The 25332-nt window shown below is 41.7% G+C and overlaps 4 protein-coding genes, 1 non-coding gene and 2 pseudogenes across 5 annotated transcripts; 3 read left to right on the top strand and 4 right to left on the bottom strand.

Annotated features, from left to right (window-relative positions):
- Window positions 1–2345, bottom strand: LOC116203536 (L-type lectin-domain containing receptor kinase IX.1-like). Its single transcript, XM_031535295.1, has one exon. The coding sequence runs from the start codon at window positions 2228–2230 to the stop codon at window positions 17–19; it is 2214 nt and encodes a 737-aa protein (XP_031391155.1). The 5' UTR covers window positions 2231–2345; the 3' UTR covers window positions 1–16.
- A 2695-nt stretch (window positions 2346–5040) lies between these two features.
- LOC116204106 lies at window positions 5041–6457 on the top strand (annotated as a pseudogene).
- A 2360-nt stretch (window positions 6458–8817) lies between these two features.
- Window positions 8818–10709, top strand: LOC116204105 (annotated as a pseudogene).
- A 2864-nt stretch (window positions 10710–13573) lies between these two features.
- LOC116203554 (gamma-glutamyl peptidase 5-like) lies at window positions 13574–16669 on the bottom strand. Its single transcript, XM_031535317.1, has 4 exons — window positions 16169–16669; window positions 14341–14490; window positions 14071–14238; window positions 13574–13974 (listed from the first exon to the last, which is right to left on the bottom strand). Exons 1-4 carry the CDS (start codon window positions 16502–16504, stop codon window positions 13873–13875), a joined length of 756 nt encoding a protein of 251 aa, XP_031391177.1. The 5' UTR covers window positions 16505–16669; the 3' UTR covers window positions 13574–13872.
- Window positions 16670–18909: 2240 nt separating this feature from the next.
- Window positions 18910–21681, bottom strand: LOC116203557 (hemiasterlin resistant protein 1-like). The gene is made up of 5 exons (XM_031535320.1): window positions 21535–21681; window positions 20526–20570; window positions 20307–20390; window positions 19976–20157; window positions 18910–19254 (listed from the first exon to the last, which is right to left on the bottom strand). Exons 1-5 carry the CDS (start codon window positions 21554–21556, stop codon window positions 19156–19158), a joined length of 432 nt encoding a protein of 143 aa, XP_031391180.1. The 5' UTR covers window positions 21557–21681; the 3' UTR covers window positions 18910–19155.
- On the bottom strand, window positions 19542–19686 carry LOC116206469. Its single transcript, XR_004156700.1, has one exon. It is a non-coding gene; the product is annotated as a small nucleolar RNA snoR137 (small nucleolar RNA).
- A 1366-nt stretch (window positions 21682–23047) lies between the features above and the next one.
- LOC116203550 lies at window positions 23048–24474 on the top strand. Its single transcript, XM_031535312.1, has one exon. The coding sequence runs from the start codon at window positions 23127–23129 to the stop codon at window positions 24237–24239; it is 1113 nt and encodes a 370-aa protein (XP_031391172.1). The 5' UTR covers window positions 23048–23126; the 3' UTR covers window positions 24240–24474.
- The last annotated feature ends 858 nt before the right edge of the window (window positions 24475–25332 follow it).

Raw genomic sequence — 25332 nt, 5'->3', positions numbered from 1 at the left:
TTGAGTACAATATATTTTATAAAACCTTCCCCAATATGTCAACAGATGGAGAAGAACATGACAGATATTTGGTTTTCGATAGCAACGAAGAAGAAGTGGAAGCATAAGTGGCACTGGTACAGGAAGATGTCGTGAATGTTGAAGATTTAGTCCCACCATCGCTGCCATTATTGCCATAGGATGATTTTAGTGGCGATGCACCGCTGTTCAATGAAGCGTAGGAATAAGTTGGGGTCGGCATTTCTGACGGACGGACTGGTGGTAAAGCATCGAACTTTAGCACGCCCAATACCTCTTGCATCGAAGGGCGGAAGGTGTAGTCTGGATGAGCACACCACAGCCCGACCATCATTAAGCATTCCATTTCCCTCACATCAAACTCATTGCCCAGCTTGGAGTCTGCAGCTTCCATTAGGTTTCCAGTCCCGTAAAGCCCCCAGACCCAGTCAATGAGTCGAAGACGCCCTTCTTCCGCTCTTGGCTCGAAAACTTTTCTACCACAGGCTATCTCCAGTGCGACAACACCAAAGCTATATATATCGGATTCCTTACTGGCCTTGCCTGTGTATAGATATTCAGGTGCCATGTAACCCATCGTCCCTGCGACGATTGTTGTCTGTGACCCCTTCCCGTGGTCAACAAGCCTGGCCAACCCAAAATCGCCCAACTTTGCATTGAAACTTGAATCGAGCATGATGTTGCTGCATTTTATGTCCCTGTGGACAACACACTGGGCCCATTCTTCATGGAGGTACAGTAAAGCGGAGGCCATGTCCTGAGCAATCTTGTACCGAACTCCCCATGTCAACAAGCTCTTCCCCTTGAACAAATGGGTATCCAAACTGCCATTTGACATGAACTCATAGATGAGGAGAAGTTCCTTTTTCCGGTGGCACCATCCCACCAGCTGCACCAAGCTCCTGTGTCTCAGTTGGCTTACGGTCTTCACTTCTGCGATGTATTCCTTCTCCCCTTGAGCCGAATCAGGAGTGACCTTCTTGATAGCCACATTTGACTTCAACTCGCTCAGGTAGCCCTCGTATACCTTTCCAAAACCCCCTTCTCCAAGTTGCCGATACCCTGCGAAATTATCAGTTGCTAGGACCAGTTCCTCATAGGAAAATTTCCTGGGTCCTGCAACCTTCTCAAACTCCTCATTGATTGACACTGCACCACCATCGTCTTCTTCACTGAGGTCCTCATTTTTTCTCTCCTTTGGCCTGCAGAGGAATGAGAAGATGATAATAACAAAGGTGCCTGCACCTACGATGGCCCATATCCATGTCTTGCTCTTCCTCGATATTCGAGGGACTCCAGGTGTTGGCAGGGCAGCCTGGCTCTGTGTTGGATTTGTTACATTGGTTCCGGTCTGATCAGCCACCTGTAGGTTAGAGCTAAATTTCCAAGAGTATATAGTATGCAACTCAAACATGGCTCCGGTGGTGGCAGAGAAACCAAAAGTGACCCACTCCGGTAACCAATCTTTCAGCTGAACTCGGTACCAGAGCTTGGTGGAATTGGTATCATCAGTGGGACTCGTGCCATCAGTCAGGACGACGCTCAAGTTATGTGAACTTGAATTGTATGTAACTGATGCTTTAAGTCGTCTGCCTAGTGGTATATTACTCCACCGCCATGAGATGTCAGTCACAGATATCACCGAGTTGATATCGATACCAACATGCGTTTGAGGAACATTATGTTCAATTGACGTGTAATTTGGATCCCAATCATTGGTGTAAGTATCAAACTCTATCGCAACAAATGGGTAATCAGGAGAAGAGGCATTTGGATGAGGGGCACTCACAAGACCTAGTAAGCCTCCGTCGGATCTCTCTGGTAAATCCGATCCATTAGGCGCTAGGAAGAAAGCCAGTCCATCCGCATACAATGATTTATTCTGAGAATTGATGGCAAAAGAAAACTGGGTGGCAAAGTCCGCGGTGTTTCCAGTGGCTTTGTCCCAGAGGTGCATTGGCTTCCCGTAAACAGCACGACCGATGCTGAAATTGAGATTGCGGTCCACCTGATTAGCAGTGACTTCAATGGAACCGTTGCTCGGATACGCATCGCCTTGATAAACTATTTCACGGTTGTTCGAGCTGATATTTGGGTAGTCGAAATAGATGTTATGAGGGGAACCGGAAGGAGTGGGAGGGAGAGTGATCACAAAAAGAATGAACGCAATTGCAACTTTGGACTTGAAATGCATGGTTACCCCAAGTTCCATAGCTTGATGAAACTATGAAGAAACTATTATGGGGGGAGGATTACATTTACAGATGAAGATCTTCTGGGTTATTACTTGATGAAAGAAGGAGGATATATATATATTGTTACGTCACCTCAATATTATACAATATATTCTCTCCATTGACCCGAATACTTTCAGTTTTTGTCCCATTGCAAGGGCTGGAATTTTCAAATTCCAAACTCGTATACTAAAAAAAAAAAAAAAACAAAAAAAAGGAAGTTTCTTTGTCACAGGCAAAAAAATTTCTAGGGTCTCCTCATGTTGCATCAGTTGTTAGAGCCATTCGGGAGCTACTCAAGAGAGGCTGGACGATTGACCTTGTGACACCTAATCATATAACTGCCCGTAGAGATAGGGTCCAAGAAGACCAAGACCAAGACCTAGATATTCGAATCCAAGGCGGGTTTCATATCCACCGAAAGAATGCTTCTATTTACACTGCTTTATCGATCCTTCCTTTCTTGGAAAATGGTTGGGGCTCGAAACCTCCTTGGACAATTACACATCTATTATGCGGCCGGATTGAAAAGAATATATATATAACGTGTAAAAGTCAAGATTTTGAATAGCACTAACGCGAAAAAATAAAATTTGTATATCTAAATGAGATGTCTTTACCATATCATTCACGGAATTTGTATATCCAAATGAGATGTCTTTACTATACCTTTGTACCGTGTTTATACTACATGTCGTGTGTTGAACGGAATAGACCATGATTCTTTTATATTTTTGCTAATTTTATTATATAAATATTCTTATAAATTGCTGAAGAAAAAGTAATTTGAAATCAATAATAGTATATTATTAGATATGTAAGACTAAGACTAAGGTTACATTAATCTCACGCATAAAATTAGAAAAAATTAGTATTTTAGTACTTAAATTATAAATGTGGTAAGAAAAAACTCATGTCCACTAATTTGAAAATAGATTATCCATAAAAAATCAAAAACAAATATTACAATCACCTTACATCGTCGTGTTACATCCTATCTTACGTTAAGCACACATAAAATTAGAGAATTCAAAAATCCTATCTTAGCGACCCCCTTTCCTGTGCTGGATAAACTTGAAGGAGACCAACACCAGTGTTCATCGACGACGACCGCAACAACCAGCAACCAAATGTACTCATCGCCACAGTTTAGTTTACAATCTGGTGCTACAGCTTCTTCCTTCTCGTTGGCTTTCTATAGCGGTCGGTAGGAGAAGTTACCATACAATTTGGTCCTACACCATTATTACAATTAACTTTTTAATACTAGATTCTCTCAACTATTCATTATATTTTCCTAAATTTCACAACACAATCATTATTTTAAAATTTTCTTATTCAATTTTTAATAATAAATTTTCCCACTCCACTCTATTCTTCCATCAATTCAACAACATAATTATTATTTTTTTTATCTTTTCTCTTATTTAATAATAAATTCTCACACATACTTTTTTCCAACTATCATTACAACCCCATCTAAATATATACATTAATATTTGGAGTGTAGTGAAATTTAACTCCACTCCATCACCAAACATCACCTAAAATACTCTATAGTACCAACGTAGATTTTCTTTTTCCAATCAATTCACACTTTATTCAAACCGAACCATAGTCAGATACAGAGTTAACATTCACATGAACCAGATTTCTACGTAGGTTGACTTAAGAGGTCGACATAAATAATATTTCGTTTTCAAGTCTTATGTATGGTGAAAAATTCACGTTGGGAGAGACTTACTACCTTAGTGGGCCAACCCAGCTGGAACTGGTGGATTGGTCGAAACCAATTGGGCTTCCGAATACTATGATGCACACCAAAAAAATCCATAATTATTGGATCATTCGGGTATGGCTTTACTTTTTAGTAAAATAACATTTTCATAACCAAAACATCCGTTCAAAATGGTTGCCAATGGAAAATTATGGCCCCAAGCAACGCGTCTTACAAGAAGTTACACTTTCGACCGTGTGTTTGGTTTTAAAGTTAAGTAAAGTTGAGTTTTGATTTTAATTGGATTGTAATGATTGTGTTGTTGAATTATGAAAAAAAGTGTGAAAGAGTAATGAATAGTTGAGAGAAAGTAATGATGTGTTGTTGAATTGTGAAAAAAGTAATGAATAGTTAAGAGAATTTAATATTAAAAATTGAATTAAATGGTTAAAAAAATTGAAAAAAAAAACTAATAATTTTGTTGTTAATTTTTATTATGTAATGAGTAGAGTTAAAGTTAAAGTTAAAATTGTTTCTACAATCGCTATCCCGTTCACTTGTTCTGATATGTCACTTGACGGCCTCACTTTCAATTTTCCAAACTTAGAGACAGAAAATGGAGCTATAGACCTTCAAGGCAATGCATACTTATCGAATCCAGTTCGGGGATGGGTTGACGTTCTTTCTGGCACCTGAAGGTTCAGCGCTACTACCCTGTTCAGCTGGGTGGCACCTCGGCCTCCTGCGTGCAACTGGACCGAACCTTCCAACTTCAATAAGACCACGTTTGTCGTGGTGGAGTTCGACACCTTCTTTAATTCAAATATGGATTCCTTCAGTGATATGCATGTTGGTGTCAATGTTGACTCGACCGTCTCTATCAAATCTATCCCGTGGGACCGGAATTGAATCAAGACCGGGGGACAAGTTGAAGCCGTGATTGCATATGACTCGGGCACTCAAAACTTAAGTGTTGTCTGGTCGGACGATAGTGGCTTTGGTAATTCTTTCTTCTTCTCTCTCTCTCTCTGGGACAAAATTAACTTGATTGCCATTTTACGAGAGAAAGAGATGTTTGGCTTCTCTGCAAGCACTGGAGGTGCCTCCGAGGTACACGAGATTTGCTCTTGGGAATTCAATTCTAGTCTCCCGATCACCTCTAGCAATGGCAACACTTGGAAATGGTGGATCATTTTACTTATGGTCCTGGGTGGTGTTGCTGCTTTTGCTTTGCTTTTAACTTTTTTGCGTTGTATATACACAAGGTTCTACCGAAAATCAGGTTCAAACAAGAGCATCCAAGAAGCACTTGGAGAGGAGGATCGCGACCGCCCTAAAGAGTACCCCTACGAAAAACTAAAATCAGCAACTGATGATTTTGCTGAGAACCGAGTGCTCGGTGGAGGAAGTTTTGGGAAGGTTTACTGAGGATTGTGGACAGCGATCTGGTAGCTATCAAGAGGTTTTCTCCGGAATCAACACAAGGGATAGATGAATATGCAGCAGAAGTGAAGGCACTTGGTCATCAATTAAAGCATGGAAAATCGGTGAAACTGAAGGGGTGGTGCCATGAAGGGAACGAGCTCCTGCTTGTCTATGAGTTGTTGGAGAATGTTAGTTTAGATTTACATTTATTCAAAGGAAGGAGCGTGCTACCATGGGAAATATGATATAGGATTGCACAGGATTTGCTGCATTGTTCTACCTCCATGAGAGGTGCAGTCAATGTGTACTCCACCGAGATATAAAATGTGCCAACATCATGCTTGATTCAAGTTGGACAGCCAAATTGGATGATTTTGGTTTGGCCAGGCTGGTTGACTAAGGAAGACGGTCGCACACGACTTTATCAGCTGGGACCCACTGGGATATAGCACCAGAATATGCCACCACAGGTAAGGCCAGCAAGGAGTCTGATGTGCCCAGCTTTGGGATTGTTCTCCTTGAAATTGCATCTGGAAGAAGAGTCTACGTATGACCAAATTGACCGTCGTGAGGGACTCGTGGATTGGATATGGGAGCTCTATGGAAAAAGAAGCTGCTGCTAGCTGCAGACTCTAAACTCAGCGATGATTTCAATGAGACTGAAATGGAGTGTTTGATGATAGTAGGGTTCTGGTGTGCTCATCCACAAGATTCAAAGAGGCCTTCAATACAAGAAGCAATGAACGTGCTGAGTGGCCGAGCTTCACTACCCGGCCTCCCTCCAGAGAAGCCAGTTAATGGAGATTGTCCTTTGTGATTCAACATATCATCATTATTTTAGAGTGTTCCCGGTACTTCCAGCAGCAACACCAGAGGTGATTATGTCAGTGCACCCTCAGAATTTCCAGATGTCACCTAATTCCAGTTCCTATGCATAATTCTCCTTGTTCTTCTATTAATCTTGTGTTGTGGGAGCAACATAAAGATCAGTTCTGTTTCCTCTCTTCTTTTGTATCATTGTTGATTCTGGAGAAGGTGCATAATAGTAATTGTACTAATTTCATGAGTTATGTGCTTATATAAGGCTTTGACGTGCTTCACAACTTTGCATAGCCCAGAATATCATTGTCAATTTTAAGAAATTCGATATTTCTAAGTCACATTTCCTTCTTGATTGTCCATGGAAGCCTTTTGGCATTCTGATGGAAAAAAGAGCACAAAAGCTTGATTTTCCACTACGTCAGTGTGGATCACGGTTTCTCGGTATGAGGCTGACACTTCTTTAATTCATTTTCCCTCAAGATTCCAGTACAGAAGATCTATAGGAGTTTAGAGGATGTTGCAAAAAGGATCTTCCCATTCCATATTCAAAGGTATCGTGAGATTTTTGGATTGATTTCATTTTTAAGTTATTATGAACTCAGATCTTCATGTTGCTCCTTAATTTATGGAACTCCTTACGCTCCAAGCCATGCTTTACAAGTCTGAAAGCGCAATACGATCATTCTTTTTGTGATCACTTGCCCTCTCACTGCCTTTGTGTCCTTTGATACCATCGAATTTAACTGGCAGAGAATTGACTTAAATAACCACTACATAGTGTATCGAGACGATGCATTGTCATCAAGCGACGCGTATTCAGGTAAGCAAGGAATCAAGTGGACCAGGATCTCTATTTGAGTGTCAGTCGAGCTGCGTATGACAAACCAATGTACTTCTTGGCTAAAGCTACTGCAAATACCGTGGACTTTGCTGCCCAGTTTTCTTTCATCAATGATTCGCAGTCCCTGTATGCAGATGCTGGCTTTCCTGCTGCCAACACGTAACAGATGGAGTACCCCCCCCATCCACATGTCTCTAGTGATAATCCATTAGTCTCCATACAGTCGATATTTACTGGAACAACTGGGACCCAAAATTTACAGCTTTTCAAATAATGTTCCTCCAACATATATGGTAGTGGAGTACTATAACACTTGGCAAACGAATTCAAGCATTGGTTGTATATGATTCAAGTTCGCAAACTTGAGCGTCATTCTTTCTGACAGACGGTATTCATACAACTGACATTACCCATCCCACTGGTCTATAGTACCAAGTTCAATCGAATACTTACTGCAGTTGTTGCCTCTCTTCATTCCTACTATTCCTCTTGAAATTCGACTTTACCAAGGAACTCAACCGAGAGCTTCTTCTAGTTTAACAAAACCAAAGCAATTCATACCATCCAGCTTGGCAAAGCACACATCAATCCTTTTATGATTGATCCATATAGGAATTCCCAAGATCATTGTAAAACCAGAAGGCAACAAAAATGTTTAGTTTCATTATGCTTCGGTCATTTTCTGCACAAAACTTGGCCAATTTGAGAGGTGAATTGCCTTAGGATGTTCATATGCAAGCGGTGGTTCTTTGGCCACTCTGCATCAAACCTTTCACTCTCCAAAACATTACAGGGTTTTCTTGTACTTGGATTATAACTAAATTCAAGACAAATCCTACAGAAGAGAGCCGGCCCTCTATTGTTCTTGTCGGTTTTAATGCTTCCCATTTGCACTGATTTTTCAAACTTCATTTTAATATGGATAATTTTTTTAATGAGTAGTTTTGATGCTGATCATATTATTGCAATGGATATGTTGCTATTACTAGCATTAGTGAACCATCTTATCTAAGGAACCCTCACCTGCCAGGGGCCACAGTGATGGACAAAGAACACGCACAAACATTCCTAGATTTCCATTAATGTAATGGTGGTTGTTTCCTCGAAGTTTCAGCGTAGCCCAAGCAACTTATAAAGTGATCAGGAATGATTGTCACTTTTGATGATTGAAAGTAAGGGTTATGTAAATATGGGATGCTGTGCACAAACCCCTGGGATATGGTTCCTCTTGACAAAGAGGTAAAGAACTGACTTTACATGTTTTGTAAGGTGATGATAATACGTGATGTTGTACCTACAAAATATGGAACTAACAAATCTAGCAACTTCATTTTCTAAATTAATTTTGCATATCCTTCACTATGTACATATCACTCGAGAGGTTAACGGTCGTTCATTCAAAATTCCATAACAGAGATGCCATGATTTGGTGATCAACGAGTCTACAAGTTCCTTTCAACACTTGAAAGGGAACAAAAGGCTATAAGTCTTCTATGTAAGGAGGGAATTCTATATTTTTGAAATTCAGATAACAATATATTCAGTGAACCCTGTCCCATACTTCCTCTGTCATCATGGATTAACTCGGAAGATCCTCTTCGTTTGTTATCCTCTGATCTTAGTTATGGAACTCAAAATGGCAATCACTATCCTTCTTTTTGTGATCACTCTCCCTCCCACTCTTTTTGGATCCAATGATACCACTGAATTCAACTACCAGAGAATCGACTCGAACAACGTTGATATAAAGTATTCTGAGAATGCATCAGTGGGCAACGACGCCATTGCAGTCACCACTAACCAAGCAAATCGCGATCTCTATTCAAGCATTGAGTGCTGTGTCCTACAGGCCGATGCACCTCTGGGTTAAAGCCACTGGAAGCACCGCAGACATTGCCACCCAATTTTCTTTCACCATCAACTCACAGAACAATCCATCGTATGCAGATGGAATGGCTTTCTTCCTGGCATCTAATGGATGGGATATACCAAAATCCTCTGGGGGAGGCTGGCTAGGTCTTGTGAGTAACCAGCATCCAAATTCCTCTAGTCATGATTACCCATTTGTTGCTGTAGAGTTTGATACTTTTTCGAATGACTGGGACCCAAAGTACACAAAATCAAGTGATGTTCGTCCAACGCATGTTAGTATCGATATCAACTCAGTTATATCTGTGAGTGACATCTCATGGTGGTTGAGTAATATAACACTGGGTGGATGACTTCAAGCGTCGATTACATACAATTCGAGCTCGCAAAATTTGAGCATCATCTTGATAGACGGTACAGGTCCAACTGACATTACCCATTCCATCTGCCTCTGGTACCAAGTTCAGTTGAAAGATTGGTTACCCGGAATGGGTGACTTTTGGTTTCTCTGCCACCATCGGGTCCATGTTTGAACTGCATAGTTTTTACTCTCGGCAATTTAGATCTACCCTTCAGGACAGGAACCGATGTGACAAATTCAGCACAGAACCCGCCGACATCCAGTCTTCCTGGAGCTTCAAGTAACAGCCCACCAACATCTAGCGCCCCCGGAACATCAAGAAAGAGCAAGACATGGATATGGGCCATCACAGGTCTAGGCTCCTTTGCATTTCTTGGTGTGATTATTGTCATCTTCCCATTCCGACGTATGCTAGAGCAAATCAAAAGCAAAGGACACAGTGAAGGAGATGAGAGTGGTGCAGCGTCGATCATTGAGGAGTTTGAGAAGGTTGCAGGACCTTGGAAGTTCTCCTATAGGAACTGGTCATAGCAACTGATGATTTCGCAGGGCATCGACAACTTGGAGAAGGGGGTTTTGGAAAGGTACATGAGGGCTACCTGAGCAAACTGAAGACGAAAGTAGCAATCAAGAAAGTCACTCCCAATTCGACTCAAGGGATGAAGGAATATGTGGCAGAAGTGAAGGCCGTAAGCCAACTGAGACACAGGAGCTTGGTGCAGCTCGTGGGATGGCGCCACCGGAAAAAGGAACTTCTCCTCATCTATGAGTTCATGTCAAATGGCAGTTTGGATACTCATTTGTTCAAGGGGAAGAGCTTGCTGACATGGGAAATCCTGTACAAGATTGCTCAGGACATGGCCTCCTCTTTACTGTACCTCCATGAAGAATGGGCCCAGTGTGTCGTCCACAGGGACATAAAGTGCAGCAACATCATGCTCGATTCGAGTTTCAACGCTAAGTTGGGCGATTTAGGGTTGGCCAGGATCGATGATCACGGAAAGGGGTCACAAACAACAGTCCTTGCAGGGACAATGGGTTACATGGCACCTGAATGTCTGTACACAGGCAAGGCCAGTAAGGAATCTGATGTATACAGCTTCTGTGTTTCGCACTGGAGATAGCCTGTGGGAGAAAGTTTTTGAGGCGAGAGCAAAAGAAGGATGTGAGCAACTCGTTAAGTGGGTCTGAGGGCTCTATGGGACAGGAAAATTGTTCGAAGCAGCAGACTCCAAGCTGGGCTGTGAATTTGATGCAAGAGAGATGGAATCTCTGACGATTGTTGGTCTGTGATGTCCTCATTCGGCCTACACCCTCCGCCCTTTGATGCGGGAGGTACTGAGCGTGCAAAGTTTCATATTTTACCACCAATCCTCCCATCAGAAATGCCAATCCCGACTTACTCCACTCCTCCATTGAATATATCTGCATTGTCACTGATATCATACTTCATTATCAATAGCCAAGATGGTGGTAATAAATCCTCAACATTCGCGGCATCTTCAAATATCAGATCCACCTCTGCTTCCTCTTCTTCTGAGTTGCTGTCAAAAGCAAAATAGATGTTTTGCTCTTCTTCATCCACTTAAGTATCATACTTCTCTATTTGTTTTCCCCTTATTAACTTCTTGGCATTGAATGATGATGCAGATTTATGTTAATATATTGCGAAAGTAGAATAAATGTATTGTAAACTTGGATTAGTGTATTTGATTGATGCAGCTTCTCTTACTTATGATCAGTTTGGTTGTCTCAATTCCACAAGCGGAGTTTTATTCTTGCTGTTTGCAGAACCTCTGGTGTCTCAGAAATTCATAATCGATCAAAAAGGAATGTCTTTGAACTTTCAGTCAATGCTTCCTTTCCTCATCCAATAACAAAACATCACGTCGTGATGATTTATGATTCACCAGAGAAGAATCCTTCCAAGTTGGAGGAAATGCTTCCTTTCCCCACATCTCATACAACCACCAAACATCATCTCTGAAAGTAAACTACGCACAATTCCTCTTACACCCCATGTCACTCGCCAATACGGAGATGCAACAATCATCCACAACAAACAATGCTCTCTCTCCAAAACTCTTCATCTTCACCCATGAAAGCTTATCATCTTCATCAAGCCTGAACACTTCCACATCATCCTCAGAACCAACTCTTGACCGCTGACTTATCAGAAGAACCAGTAAAACTGTTCCCCCGCCAAATTCAACCCAATACTCCATGAACCTCGATGGGGTTGAAGGCACTGCTCTGTTTCGGCAAAGAGCAATGGTTCTAGCATGTCAGTCGGTGTACCCGATAACAGCTAGTGTTCCCTGCAGGCTCAAAGCATAGAACTTCCCCTTCACGCCAATCACATTAGTGAACTGCATGAAACTGTTATGCTTGGAAGTATCATCCGAGTTTGGATCAGTGAAGAGTAAAATCTTGCTTTACCCATTTGTGCGTTCCATGAGAAGATGTATAATGCAGACGCCGTGTGGTCCATACCTGTAGAAAAGTGATCCCATAAAATTGTCATGCTAGTGGAATATCAGTATTCAGATTTGTCTTGTCATGTTTGGTACAATGGAAAGGACATCGAGCGAAACAGAATCGGAAATGATATTATGCAGAGATTCCATTTTTCCTCTTCATAGTTAGTGCAGTCTTGGGTCATATGATGTAGGATGACATGAAAACAAAAGGAATATATTTAAAACTCAGTTATGGTTCTATAATACAAGAATCTGATATTACCTGTTATAACCATGAGAGTGCAATCCTTTCTGCTGCCGTAAAATTCCCAGAGAGTTGAAGACAGAACCACGAGTTTGAGTGGAACATTAACATCCCAAGGAGGAAGAGAAGTATACCAGCCTTCACTCGGGTTTGTGAGCTTAATCTCTAGTAACCAGCCTTAAGAGCTCTATTTACAGATTCTACCCTTCTGTCTCATATTGAAAAGTTACCAATTTGCCCTCGATCCCCCATTTTTTGGGTATCGACGTATGCGGTCACATGATCTAGCACAGGGACGGAGACATTAAGTCCGGACACATTCTTATGATCGGGTCGGACTACTGTAACTCAGTGAGGTTCGTATCCTTATGTCAGGTCATCATCGGCCGAACGTGCAATCTGGAAACCGGACTCAAGAGTCTGTCCAAGTGCATTTGAAATGAAACCTTGCCAAATCCAGGTTCCGGGCCTTGTTACGCTTGCTATACGAGATGAGTTGGCTTGCGCGGGTTATCGAGTCGTGTGCGCGTAACTTATTGGGTCAAAAGCCTACGCGTAGTGAGAAGATATGTATTTCAACTATATAGGAGCCAGATTCATAAGCTCTTAGATCAGTTTCCTCAGGGGTTACCAAATTTTTTCCTTGTACACACCACCTAATATTTAGACGTTTTATGGATCCGGATTAATTCAGGTTCGACCCACACTTAATAAATCTCTTATAGTCGTAAATTTTATCTATTCAAAAGACTCGAATTCTAGACTTTACTTGTAACAGGTTTCGAGCCACCTGAATCGATACGATACCAAACTTGCAGTTAAAGAATTGGTTAGGTTAGGTTCTGAGAGTCGAAGCTGTGGAAGTGACGAACCATTCCAGTTGCAATGGGATGATATTGTCCTTCATGACTTGGAGACTCCCCCAAGGCTCACGTTCTGCATCAGAGCTGGGTTTTCTCGGATCAATCTGAGAACCGAGAACGGAAGATTTAGCCATGAGTTACAGCTGCTGAGTTTTTCATCCTCTGATTTTGCTCTCTGCTGCTTCTGCTTCTTGACCTTTTGGGCCATCTCCTGTGACACAACTAGAAGTTGAGGGGAGAGAAAGTGATAGAACTTGAAGCTTGTCTTTTCAAATGGAGCAAGCAGCTTACACGCTTTAAAGAGTCAAAGTAATTGGTGCCCGAGCGCATCCTGGTGTTCTTTTTCAATAGTGCAACAAACAAACTTGCTGTCCAAGTATGAACAGTGGTTAGGAAGGTCGTCATCGAGGTGGACTCTCGAGGGGGATTATCATAGATTCCGTCCACTGCTTTCCCGAGCTCTTGACGAGGGATTTAGAGCAGGTCCAAACCAAAAATCCAAATCGAGGAATGGACATGATCCCCTTTTCTCTGGGTTTCATTTGTCATCGATATTGTTCTTGTGAATCTAATAACCTCATCGGTTTTCTCTGTTTGATAATTTAAACAGACTCGTATAAATAAATCAATAAAAAAAGACCGATTTTAAGCACGTTTCTTTTTCATAACCTGGCGATTGATTAAAACCGCGAAATCAGATAATCATAATACACAAGGGGCAACGGAAGATTTTATGGATAATAGTACCATATACAAGGGGAGAAATTACATGCCAAGTACTGAATATTAAGAAATTATCAATTAAGAGGAACCAACATATCGATCTAACCGATCTAGCCAGCCGCTTGATGGACCCGATTTACCTGGTCTCTACGGTGGCATCTAACTTGCAGTCTTCTTATATACTCCTCCATTCTTTTACTTTCATCTCAGGACTCCATATTTACAATTCTTTCTTTTTCGGTTTACGGTTTATACGACTAATTATGAATTTATGATCATAATCCACCCTTAAGAAAGCTGATGCAGAGTCTTTTCCAAGCCTCTCTGTCTGGCTCACAAACATCGACGTTGACCTTCAGTTCTTCAGCATAAGATTTCTGAAAGTTCATCCAAAATTGATAAATAAATAATCAGGATTTGTGTTTACATGTTCAACTTTTTCTTTTGTAACATTGTACATATTTTCAGTTTACCGTGATAAAATTCCGTTGGAGAAGGCGATCGATGAGGTGCAAAAGGATGTCTTCAGTGTACTCGGGGTGACCCTGAATGCCCATGATGTGATTTCCATATCTGAACATTTCGATCCTCGTCTTACTTGAGCGAGCAATCACCTCGGCCTTGGGGGGAAGTTCCTTCACCTTTTTTTTCCCCCAAAAATGAACAAAGAAAACCACATTACATCAACGTAAAATGGTTACTGGAAAAGTGGAAAAGAGAACACTAAAATCTGAGATATAAACCTCATCCCGATGGCACTCGATTATAGAGAGCATAGTGGGCAAGTTCAAGCTCGAGAAGGGCTTTGAGGTCAACGAGAGTTGAATTTTTCTCAGCCCAATGTCCCACGACTTGGCACGGCCGACCTTCCCTCCTATAGCTCGGCTTATTATCTGTTTATGAGCAAACACATATCTTACAAATCAAGCAATCAACTTAACATCAAGAACGGACCCAGGAAACTGCAACTATCTCCACTACGATGTCCGACTTCACATGCCACAGCATCATGTAAATCAATCTTTCCAACAAAACCAAACTTCACTGGACGATGTGAAATCTGATGGGTGTGTTTCCTTATCTTTAAAACCACGATGGGGGACAAAATTAGACATTATGGGCTTGTCGCTTTTCTACATAAGGACAATAATAGGAGCCTTTATTTGTGCAAATAATAATGGTAGTTCGAGTTTTCTTCATGACCACACCAAATGTGATGACTTACCAGGACTCAACTAACTATCAACAAAGCACATAAAAAGATATGACATTTTTGGACCTACACTCACTAGCTAAAGAATGAGTGCAATGATAAACCTCCTTAGGACATTTCTGATTGAGGAATGTAGAGAATGTTTGATTTTTCCAAGCTTTGGTTCCTCTAAAAAACCCGAACCAGTAACACGTCTACAAGAGCTTAAACATATTGATGCAGCGATTCTAATGACCTCAATGGAAACAAAAGCCGACATCATCAAATCAAGTGACATGATATGTGCTTTTATCTCGAAAAACTTTTTGCAGAGTCACAAGTTGTGATGTGCGTAATATATGAATCATAAACCTTGTTCCGCAACAAAAGCGTGAGCATGCCATTTTCAAGAAGTCCTCTTCCTCACTCTTTTGACCTTCCTATGAAATAGAAGCTGACTAAATATAATAGATGCAGATCCATTCAGTTCCAAAGCAATGTCTTCCAATACATATACTAACCTCTTTAGAAAAATGAAGTCTTTAAATAAATGGATCCAAACTGTATCTATCCATTATAAAAAGGAGAAGCTTCACTAACTTAAGGACCTCAATTTGCTCCCCTTCGAGGGGTTCAGCCAGACAAGCACAGTCATGATCCCGAATGTCGTCATGTGAGTCGTTAACATGACACTCGTTAACATGAAGCTGACCTGATTCTGCACGCTCTAAAATAATAGAATGCTAGGATTTTAAGCTGCAGGGTTGATTTTTCGGCGTGCGCCCTGGTATCCGGAAGCCCATCGAGCTCCCACTAATCCAATCGAACCGGGTCGGCCCACTAAATTACTGCTACTATGAAGTTGGCATGGCACGAAGGGTCAACGTAGTTTGCGCTAATCAACATCAACCTTAAGGTTGGTTTCCAGCTCTCAAGATCCCTCTTTTATTTTTAAATCGAGTTTATATCCAGAACGGCACCACATTGGCTCTCGTCATCCGCAGTTGCTTTCTGATCTTAAAGATTGTCCCAGAATCAATCTCCTAAGGTCATAGAACTTGATCGGAAATCCTATGAACAATCTTGAAAACCTCGTACGACATTGATTATGTATTCCACACACTCAAAAATCGTTTGTTCCACCACCCCCGACCCCCCCGAAAGACCCTGTTTTCTAGTACAAACTACACAGAGAAGGAAATTGAGCTCCATTTGCCGGATCCCATCAAACACATACGAAAACAGGGACTGAAGAAAATTAAACAGCTTTCGGAAGATCAAAAAATTGAAGAGCTCGAAATGAAAATGGTGGAAATCAATCACAATGTTTGAGAAAAGCAGATGATTAATCAATCAATTGGTGGCAATAGAATCAATACCTGGTGCCCGAAGCAAACGCCGAGGATCTTCTTCTTCATGGAATCGATCTTCTTCACGAAGCTCAGGAGCTCCCGGATCCAGACATCATCGCCGTACGCGTCACTGCAGCTCCCGGTGATGACGAAGCCGTCGTAGAGCTCGGCCTCGGCTTCGCCGGGTAGCTCGCCGGCGACCGCCCTGAAGAGGTCCCAAGACTCGCCGGCGTCAACTTCGTCGGCCAGCATTGCCTTGAAAACGCCGAGATAGCCGCCGTACCTCTCCCTCACGTACTCAGAGTCCTCCGCACAGAGCAGCACCGCGAACCTCCTGCCACCGCCGACGCCCAGCGAGCCCATCGCAGCGCTAAGGTGGCTATTGTACCTTCCTTCTCTCTCTAAAAGGCAATGGCTTTCTCTCACTAAACTGGGTCTTTAGAGAGAGAGAGAGAGAGAGAGCTGCTCTGTTCTCTGCTCCCCTCTCTGTGTAATGTATTTGCTCTCTCTGTGTTTGTGAGGAATGCTCGTTACGTGGGATGGCCTTAAGAAGCCATGACGTTCCCATAAGGGCAACCCTTACGAAGCTCTATTTACAGATTCTGCCCTTTTGTCTCATTTTGGAAAGTTACCAGTTTGCCCTCGATCCCCCATTTTTTTCTGTATCGACCTATGCGGTCACATGATCTAGCACGAGCACGGAGACATTAAGTCCGGACACGTTCTTATGGTCAGGTCAGACTACTATGACTCGCGGGGTTCGTATTCTTATGTCAGGTCGTCATCGGCTAAACATGCAATCTGGAAACCGGACTCAAGAGTCTGTCCAGGTGCATTTGAAATGAAATCTTGCCAAACCGAGGTTCTGGGCCTCATCACGCTTGCTATACAAGATGAGTTGGCTTGTGCGGGTTACCGAGCCGTGTGCGCGTAACTTATTGGGTCAAAAGCCTAAGCGTAGTGAGAAGATATGTATTTTCACCATATAGGAGCTAGGTTCATAAGTCCTTAGGTCAGTTTTCTCGAAAGTCAGATTTCGAACCTGAATCAATACGGTACCTAACTTGCAGTTAAAAGAATTAGTTAGGTTGGATTTTTGGGTAATTGAGCTGGAAATGCGTCTAGGTACTCGTGTAAATCGTGTAATGAATCTTTACCCGATTTTAGGTTAGATGCATAGCAGAGCATGGATGTCGACCCGAATGAAGAAAACTAGTGGCTTTTGCATAGCCATAAATTACACATGGAAAGTTGTGCACACATAAAAAAACCAACTCCATTCTTCACCCGATAAATCAAACACCGAATTCTAAAAAAGGGACCGAAAACAAATTCACAAAATATTAGAATTGGGTTCGATTCTCCTCAGAATGCACGTTCCATACAACCTTATATGAAATGGGCGACCACTAAGTTAAACAAGACATGGATTGTCATTGTCAAGCTATATACGTGATGATACAACTCGGTCCATTGCTTTGATAACCCGAAGAAGCCCGATATTTTCAAGATATATTTGAAAGTTTAAAGGACAACTTATGGTTGCAATCCCTTCAATAAAGGGGTGAGAAGTGGGTGCTGATTCATCATCTCTTGTAATAATAGATAGTCATTCTCTTTTCATTATTATTGGGGCAGCTTAAATTTGTTACTTAAGCCCCCCCCCCCCCCCCCCCCCCCCCCCCCCCCCCCCCCCCCCCCAACTATGTTGGTGATCGATTAGAAAGCCGTGAAAGCAACTCTAAAAATCTGAATCATTTTCAATCATCATACAATCGGGGTCCCAATTTCAGAAGAATTCACCCCCGTTGCAGTCTACTTGAAATTACTTTTTTAACTGGCCATTCCGAGGTCGTCCGCACGATACAATACATGCCCAAGATCGAACCCGAGTGGTCTTTATGAAATCTTTGGCAATTGAACGAAGAAAAGGTTGGAGACGTTGACAGCTTTGCAATGCACCTGTTTCTAGTGCAAGAACAACATAATCTAACTGCTCCCATCATTTATTCCCTTTTTGTTGTCATCCATCGAATATCACTGTCATGAATTTATTGTCATGGGCTGACCGCATTGCGGGGGCAATTCACCGGATTCACAAGTGTTCATCATCATTAATTCGGTTTGGTTCGGGCTTGAAGTATCCTCCGGGTGTTACTCGATACTGACCGACCAATTTAGATCTGTTGAACTCCACGGAGCCGCTAAAATTCAAGTGACATTAATTAATGGACTGAGTAGACGTCACTCGCGATAGGTACCGAGATGGTATCAGTACGCTCTCTATCGCGTCGTAAATTACCTTACTGTTCGATTAACAATGTCCGCCAAGTACTTTTTTAACTAATTGAACTCCATTGACAATAGAGTCCATGTACCAGCTAAAGACTCGGTCTTCAAGTCAAAGCATCTTCGACAATTTCAACAGGCTCAAGATTTATTCTCATGGTTTCCTCTCGGAAAGTTAACCGATGATTTTCTTCGTAATCACGCTATGCTTTTCGAGAAAACCGAGATCCAATGCAAAAGTCCCTTAGCTGGCGCTAACCAAATGTATCTGCCAAATCTCTACGACAGTGCACGGATCCTAGATCCCGCCTCATTCTAAGGAATTGTAACACCCCCCCGCTGGACGGAGAGATCCCAAAATCCCGTCTCGGCTCGGGGCAGAAGTAAATCTTGAACCTAGCTTGGTATCACGGAGTGGAGTGGTTCAGTTTCAAACTACAATCGCGTTAATGTGGAGAGGCCGATATGCAATAGAAGTCTTAAATCATGCAGCACTTTGGGAATGACTCGGATTTGGATCTAAGAAAATGTGTGGAAGAGAGCGATACGCAATAAAGAGCAAAAACCCGACTTCTGCTACAAGAAGGGGAGAGAATGCGGCTCTTTTCTGGGTTGAATAGATCCAGAAAATCTTATTGGAGAAATTTTCCAAAAAGGAATTGATCAGTCAGAAGCCATTAACCAAGTCGGAGAGTCTGATACATCTTCCTCCTGCTGACGAACCTTTAGGCCCCCATCATAGAGCCAGAGTTCTTCCTGCACTCGGACAACATGTCCATGTAGAACTGGCACTTGCTGATGTCGTTCCCGAAGTTGTTCAAGCACTGAAAGGATAGGAGAAGTAAGCATTGTTAATAATAGTTTCCAGCTTGCGATTTCTGTCAGCTAATTTATTGGGAGCAGATCATACAATAATCTTAAAAGCAGTATGAAGAAATGGTAACCTAAGCCAGTCATTGTCGGTGCAAGACAAGAAGACAGCTCTGTGGGATGGGACCGAGAAGGTTTTACATGTCACGGTTCGAACGAGGACTAAGATGCGTGGTTGGACGAAATCAATTGTATTAATAGAAAAATCCTATATTGATTGGTGAAATCCAAAATTGATCAATGATGTACCAGGAGACAGGTAGCACAGAGAAGAATGACATATGAATGCAACGCGCTGTTCAATTCTGGCAATCAATCTATTTATGCTTCGGAAACATGAACTCTCTTACTTCTCAAGAAAAGAGAATTCACCTGTAAGTAGCAACCACACAGAAAGAAATACGGGGAGAAAGGAAAATCAACTGAGTCCTTTCAATTGCACATTGAACCAGAATTATAACTCCAGTAACTGCTAGAGGAGAGAAGAAGTTGAAAATTTGATGAAAGGGACGTGCACAAGAAAATATAAACCAGTTGTACCAATCAACTTCTACCTAAGCACTAAACATACAAGTCAAGAAAATCAAAATATTTTAGCAGCAACGATATCATTCCACAAATCAATGATTGAGACAATGCATATTTTAGCAAGAAAAATGAGTAAAGTCTCTGTACATCTTGGAAGGCCTTGGAGTGGACACTGCAAGCATCAGCACCACCAATGCTGCTTGAAGTGGGTGCAGGTGCAGGAGAAGCAGCCACCTCAGAGACCACAGTTTCGTGCTGAATTGTGCGAGGGCCCATCACAGCATCCACTGCCCTGTGTGCCACTGCACTTCCTGTTCCGAAAGCCATTCCTGCAACGAAATGATAGAACAGATGTACTTTTTTTCTTTTTAACTTTGAATGATCTAAGAAAGAACAATTTCATCGTGGAACACAAATGGAAGAATGATCTAGACAGGATTTTTTCTGGTTAATATCTTGACGGACATGCACACTGTACCTTGAGCAATGGTCGAACCAATGCCTCCAAGAATAGATCCACCACCCCCACTCTGCATAGGAGCTGGAGGAGAAGCCTGATGAACTGCATCAAAACAAAAGGAAGATTATCTGCCTTTGAATGAAAATAGATAAGCATACTATTTTGAGGAAGTTGCCAGTTAAGGAGGATTTCACCAATTATTAGAGGCAATGCCTTGACTATAAAATAACACCATACCTGGTTGAGGTGCAGAACGGGACGCTGCCCGGGGAGCAGGTCTTCCTGCATAAGAGATCACCAAGAGGCAGAAGTTAGAATCCGATCACACAATCATAAGCCAAACATAAAACAAGAATTTAGATGCTACATCTAAGATCGTAATAATGCATCAAACAGCGTAAGTTGAATCCGAATATATCAGGCTCGAAATCGACGAACATAGCAAATGAAATAAAGTAGTGAATGTAAGAACTATGAGGGCATAGTAGTCCGAGAGAGGACATAATATGACTTTTGTGAAAGGGGAAAGTATCACTTTGGCAAATGTGGATGGACGTAAGTAGCAAAAAAAGTTGTGCCCATGAACTAACAAACAGAGCAAGCTACAGGAATATTGCCAGCCACAGCAACAAAGCCTTTTCTTGTTAAGAGAATTTGACCACCAAGGACCCTTTTATGCCATCAGCGTTCAAACTCGACCAACCGTCAATCATGCATAAAATGAAGAAGATTGCTTGAGGAAATGGGCGACAGTGACGACTTCCAACTACCATCGCAAGCACGTAGCCCGAACACTTTGCTTCACTTCCTGCAGCTTCATATTGCTATTCAATAAAATCTTTATATCTACCATCAGAAAGAAAATGCCCATGACGGCAAATCCACTTATAAGTCGTCAAACCATTCATCGAGAACAAGCTTATCGTCGAAGCTCGAGAAAGCATCCTGTTTACCCAAGAAACGCTTCCAACGATAGCATTGACTAGTCATTTCGAAAGCATATCAATCTATTTAACTCAAGCGGAAAAGGATCCCGAGGCTCAATAACACTCAACCCGAACTCAAATAGGAAACCAGCTCGAGAAATACATTAAAAGCAGAGGCATTTGCGCATTGATTTTCGATTCTGTTCCATTCGGACGAGCTAGAATCGACAGACAAGATGCATCAGGATCATGTTTAGATCATACCCGCACAATGAGGAGTGAGAGAAGAGCGGAAGAAACAGGGGGGAGAAAGAAGGTACCGGCGGAGCTCCGGCGAGGCATTGTTTCAGAGCGGCGGGCGAAGGAGAACTTTCGGGAAGGGTGGGAGGACGGACGGCGCAGCTGGTGGAAGCAAAGGGTGTGTAATTATTAAATCCGACGACAAAAAAGAAAGGGTTTAATTACCTAGGAGAGAATATAATCCTTTGATTTGGCAATTTAATTTTAAGATTTTAACCCTAATTTTTAACTCTGCCCACTACACAACAAATATCAACAATATAATTATTACTTTTCCATCTTTTTTAATTTTTTTAACCATTCAATTCAATTTGTAATAATAAATTATTTCAACTATTCGTTACATTTTTCACAATAATACAATCATTATTTTTTTCAACTATTTATTATTTTTCACATTTTTTCTCATAATTTAACATCACAATTATTATAAACTAATTAAAATCAAAACTCAACTCAATTCAACTCTAAAACCAAACGCACTATAAATTTTTTATACTTTATCAATTCTGAAATGAATTTTTTTTCTTGACCTAACAATACATAAATAATTAATTTAATATCAATATTAGCACATGCCGACTTTTTCATTAATTTAAACAGAAATTGTTGGTCACCACCCCCGACTGAGGTCGCCAACGACCTCAGTAGGAGCCAATGACTCTACAGGGGCGGTGGTGGCCTCGAGTGAGGCCCTTATTGCTCGAATTTGAAAAGAAAAAAACTCTAAAAAGAAAGGAAGAGGGGTCAGCAGATGGAGTCTCATCAATGGATACCACCCTACAATTGGGGTCGGCGGGAACATATGTCATCACAGGCTATCTCGATTGAGGGGCGGTGACCACCGTTGAGGCCTCACCTATCAAAAAAGATGACGTTATGTTGATATTTATATTAATTTGATAGTTTATGTATTTTTAAATCAAGAAAAGAAAGTTCAGGTTAGAATTGATAATATGTGAAAAAATTCATACTTTTTTAGGTAATTAACCTATTAATGTTGTTTATCATTGATATTTTTTCCTAATTATTTTTTTTTTAATTTCCTTTTGTGTTTGTTCATGAATGATCATGATGTTTGTAATCAGAATTGATATTAATCCTCCGTAGTAACATTTAAACAAAGAAATATAGGCATGGCCTAATGGATTGAAAGGTCCAAGAAGCAAAAATTTTAAGATATTTATCCGAGGAGAAAAATCTGAAGCGTGGTGGCGTCCTCGGAGAGTATCTCAACGGTGCTGTTTGAATGACATTTGAGGCCGACTCTCGCTTCTCTTTTGCATATGATTGACCGGATAATCTTACAGTAGATTCGTGAAACCTACTGACATTTCCATTAAAAGTCGAGAGATCGGTATGATCCTGTAATAATGCTTTCCCGTGGAGCAATCCTCATAGCCGCCCAGTCCTCGGTAAATGACTAGAGAGTCGATCACAACAATGCGGTCTTGGCATCACATGTTGCTGCGGAAGCAACCAAGAGAATTTGGCCGAAAGCAAGTCGTATTTACTGCCCAAACACGTCGATGGTGACAATCGAAGAATGATTGTTCAAGGCATTTACATATACTGAGTATCATTAGCCAGCACTAATTGACCAAACAACCATATGATTGTGGTCTCCCTAAAGATGTCCCCTGGAAAACTCTTTCTCCTCATCCTCTTTATCTTCACGGTCCTTCTGAAGCCAAGTCTAGCTGCTCGATACCGGATCATCGACAGGGGACTCCTCAGGGAGCACCGCTACTTGACCGAGATAGGGTACACCTATTCCGGGCGCATCCTTATAGAAGCCAGTGAGTTTGTCCTGGAAACTTTCCATCAGAAGCCATATGAGGGCAGGAACTACGACCATGTGATCCTGACCTTCAAGAGCTTCTCGGCCGACAAGATAAGCAGCGCAAGCACTTCGGGCAACAACATCCGGATCAACACAGACTACTTGCAGGTCTATACGGGTGACTTGAAAGAGGAGTTTGCTGGGATCCTCTACCATGAGAGCACACGAGTTTGGCAGTGGAACAGCAATGGAACTGCCCCTGAAGGATTGATCAGTGGGGTTGCAGACTATGTTAGACTGAAGGCCGGGAAGCCCGCCAAAGGGTGGCCGGGGAGGGGATCAGGCTGGAGGTGGGATGAGGGGCATGCCGTCACAGCTTACTTTCTCGAGTACTGTGAAGGGCTCAGAACAGGCTTCATTGCGGACCTCAATGCTAAGTTGAGAGGCTCCTATAGTGATGACTTTTTTGTAGACTTGCTAGGGAACAGTGTGTATGGATTGTGGAGTGATTACAAATTATCACATAAGACTCAGAGGATCCAACCAGTCAGTGGCAGCGGCTTTCTCGCTGAATCAGATTACAATCGGAAAATCTTGAAGAGCCAGTTTCGAGTTGAGTTCAACGGGGTCCTGGAAATTACGTGGATCCCACGACCAAAAGGCAGGGTTATGGATCCTGGCGACTCAACCACTAGGGATGCAGCAGATGATTGTCAAAGACTTCCCCGTCTTCCGCACAAGGCACAGATCGACTCCGATTTGAAAGAGGACCTGGATTCACTTGATGAGGATGAAAATTATATTATTGCCAGGCTGAATGATCTAATGGGAAGGCTCGAGACTCTACTTGACGTGGATCCTATTTATTTTGTGCTTTTAGCAATCATGATTGTTGTTGCTATTCCTGCAGTGGCTTCCTGTTATTACATTCTACAAGACTGATAGAGAGACACTTCCCTTTCCAAGAAAGAAGCCGTGTATTGTCTGAGAATTTCATTTTCAGATGTCGTACTTTAAGAAAGACGGAAAAAAAAATGATGCTGCTAGTCATCGAAAGATCTCATTATGCATAGAGATCTCACATTACTAATAAATTTTATCGATGACAATAAGAAAAGAAATTTATTTATAGTTCTCATTATGCAAGTGGCAGTTTGATCTCAACCTTGTGTTTCCGAACATTACATATGCTAGGCCACACAAAGGTTTAAAAGCTGTTGTGCACCGCACATTCTGTCTCGAATCTCAATCCTGAAATCTTGTTCTTGGGCATCATGTACACCAATAATTCTCATTGATCATACTGCTTACTAAATTTTCTAGAATGGATTGTAGTAACCAGGTAGGTTTTGTCGGGTCAGGTCACGGGAACCCGACCAGGAAGCATCCAAAACCTGTCACTTCACAATAAACCCTTAGTGCGATATATTTTAGCGGCCAAAACCTGCATATTGTGCCATCAGTAGCTTCAATTGGCTGAACAGATAGTATAGTCTCTAAATTATTATCATTATTGTCAGTTTGCCACGGATTGGTCACGGCTAATATTACAGACTTTATGAAAACCTACGATATATTCAATGTTTCTTGATGGAGATAATCATTTCAACTTTTTTGACCCTTCAATTTGGATCGCTAATATGACAAACTTTGTGCTGTATCAGGAAGAATGACTTTAGTCACTCAGACCCGGAGTTTCCAAGAAAGGAGCCTTGACAAATGATATTTAGAGGAGGACGCCTCCAGTCAGTAGTTTCAAGTTCCAAAACCACATATAATGCCTCCTTCATAACATCAAAGCCCAGCATCTAAAGCAGGATAGGAAAAGGAGAGTGATCAAATGATTCTTAGACAATTTTTGGCAGCTCATACAACTTCGGTCTAGTGTCTTGAGACTTTTGGTTACGTGTCTTGATAACACATAAGATTTTTTCAAGAAATTAACACTGGCAGAACAATGTGAATTATGGCTGCGATACGAGAATTTTTACTAGTTGATCCATCAAGTTGCTGGAGACGGTATTATATTATTCCA

This window comes from Punica granatum, chromosome 4 (genome assembly GCF_007655135.1).
Source record: "Punica granatum isolate Tunisia-2019 chromosome 4, ASM765513v2, whole genome shotgun sequence".
Classification (NCBI taxonomy): Eukaryota; Viridiplantae; Streptophyta; class Magnoliopsida; order Myrtales; family Lythraceae; genus Punica; species Punica granatum.
Note: the sequence above shows the minus strand (reverse complement) of the source record. Positions and strands in the feature narration are given on the sequence as shown.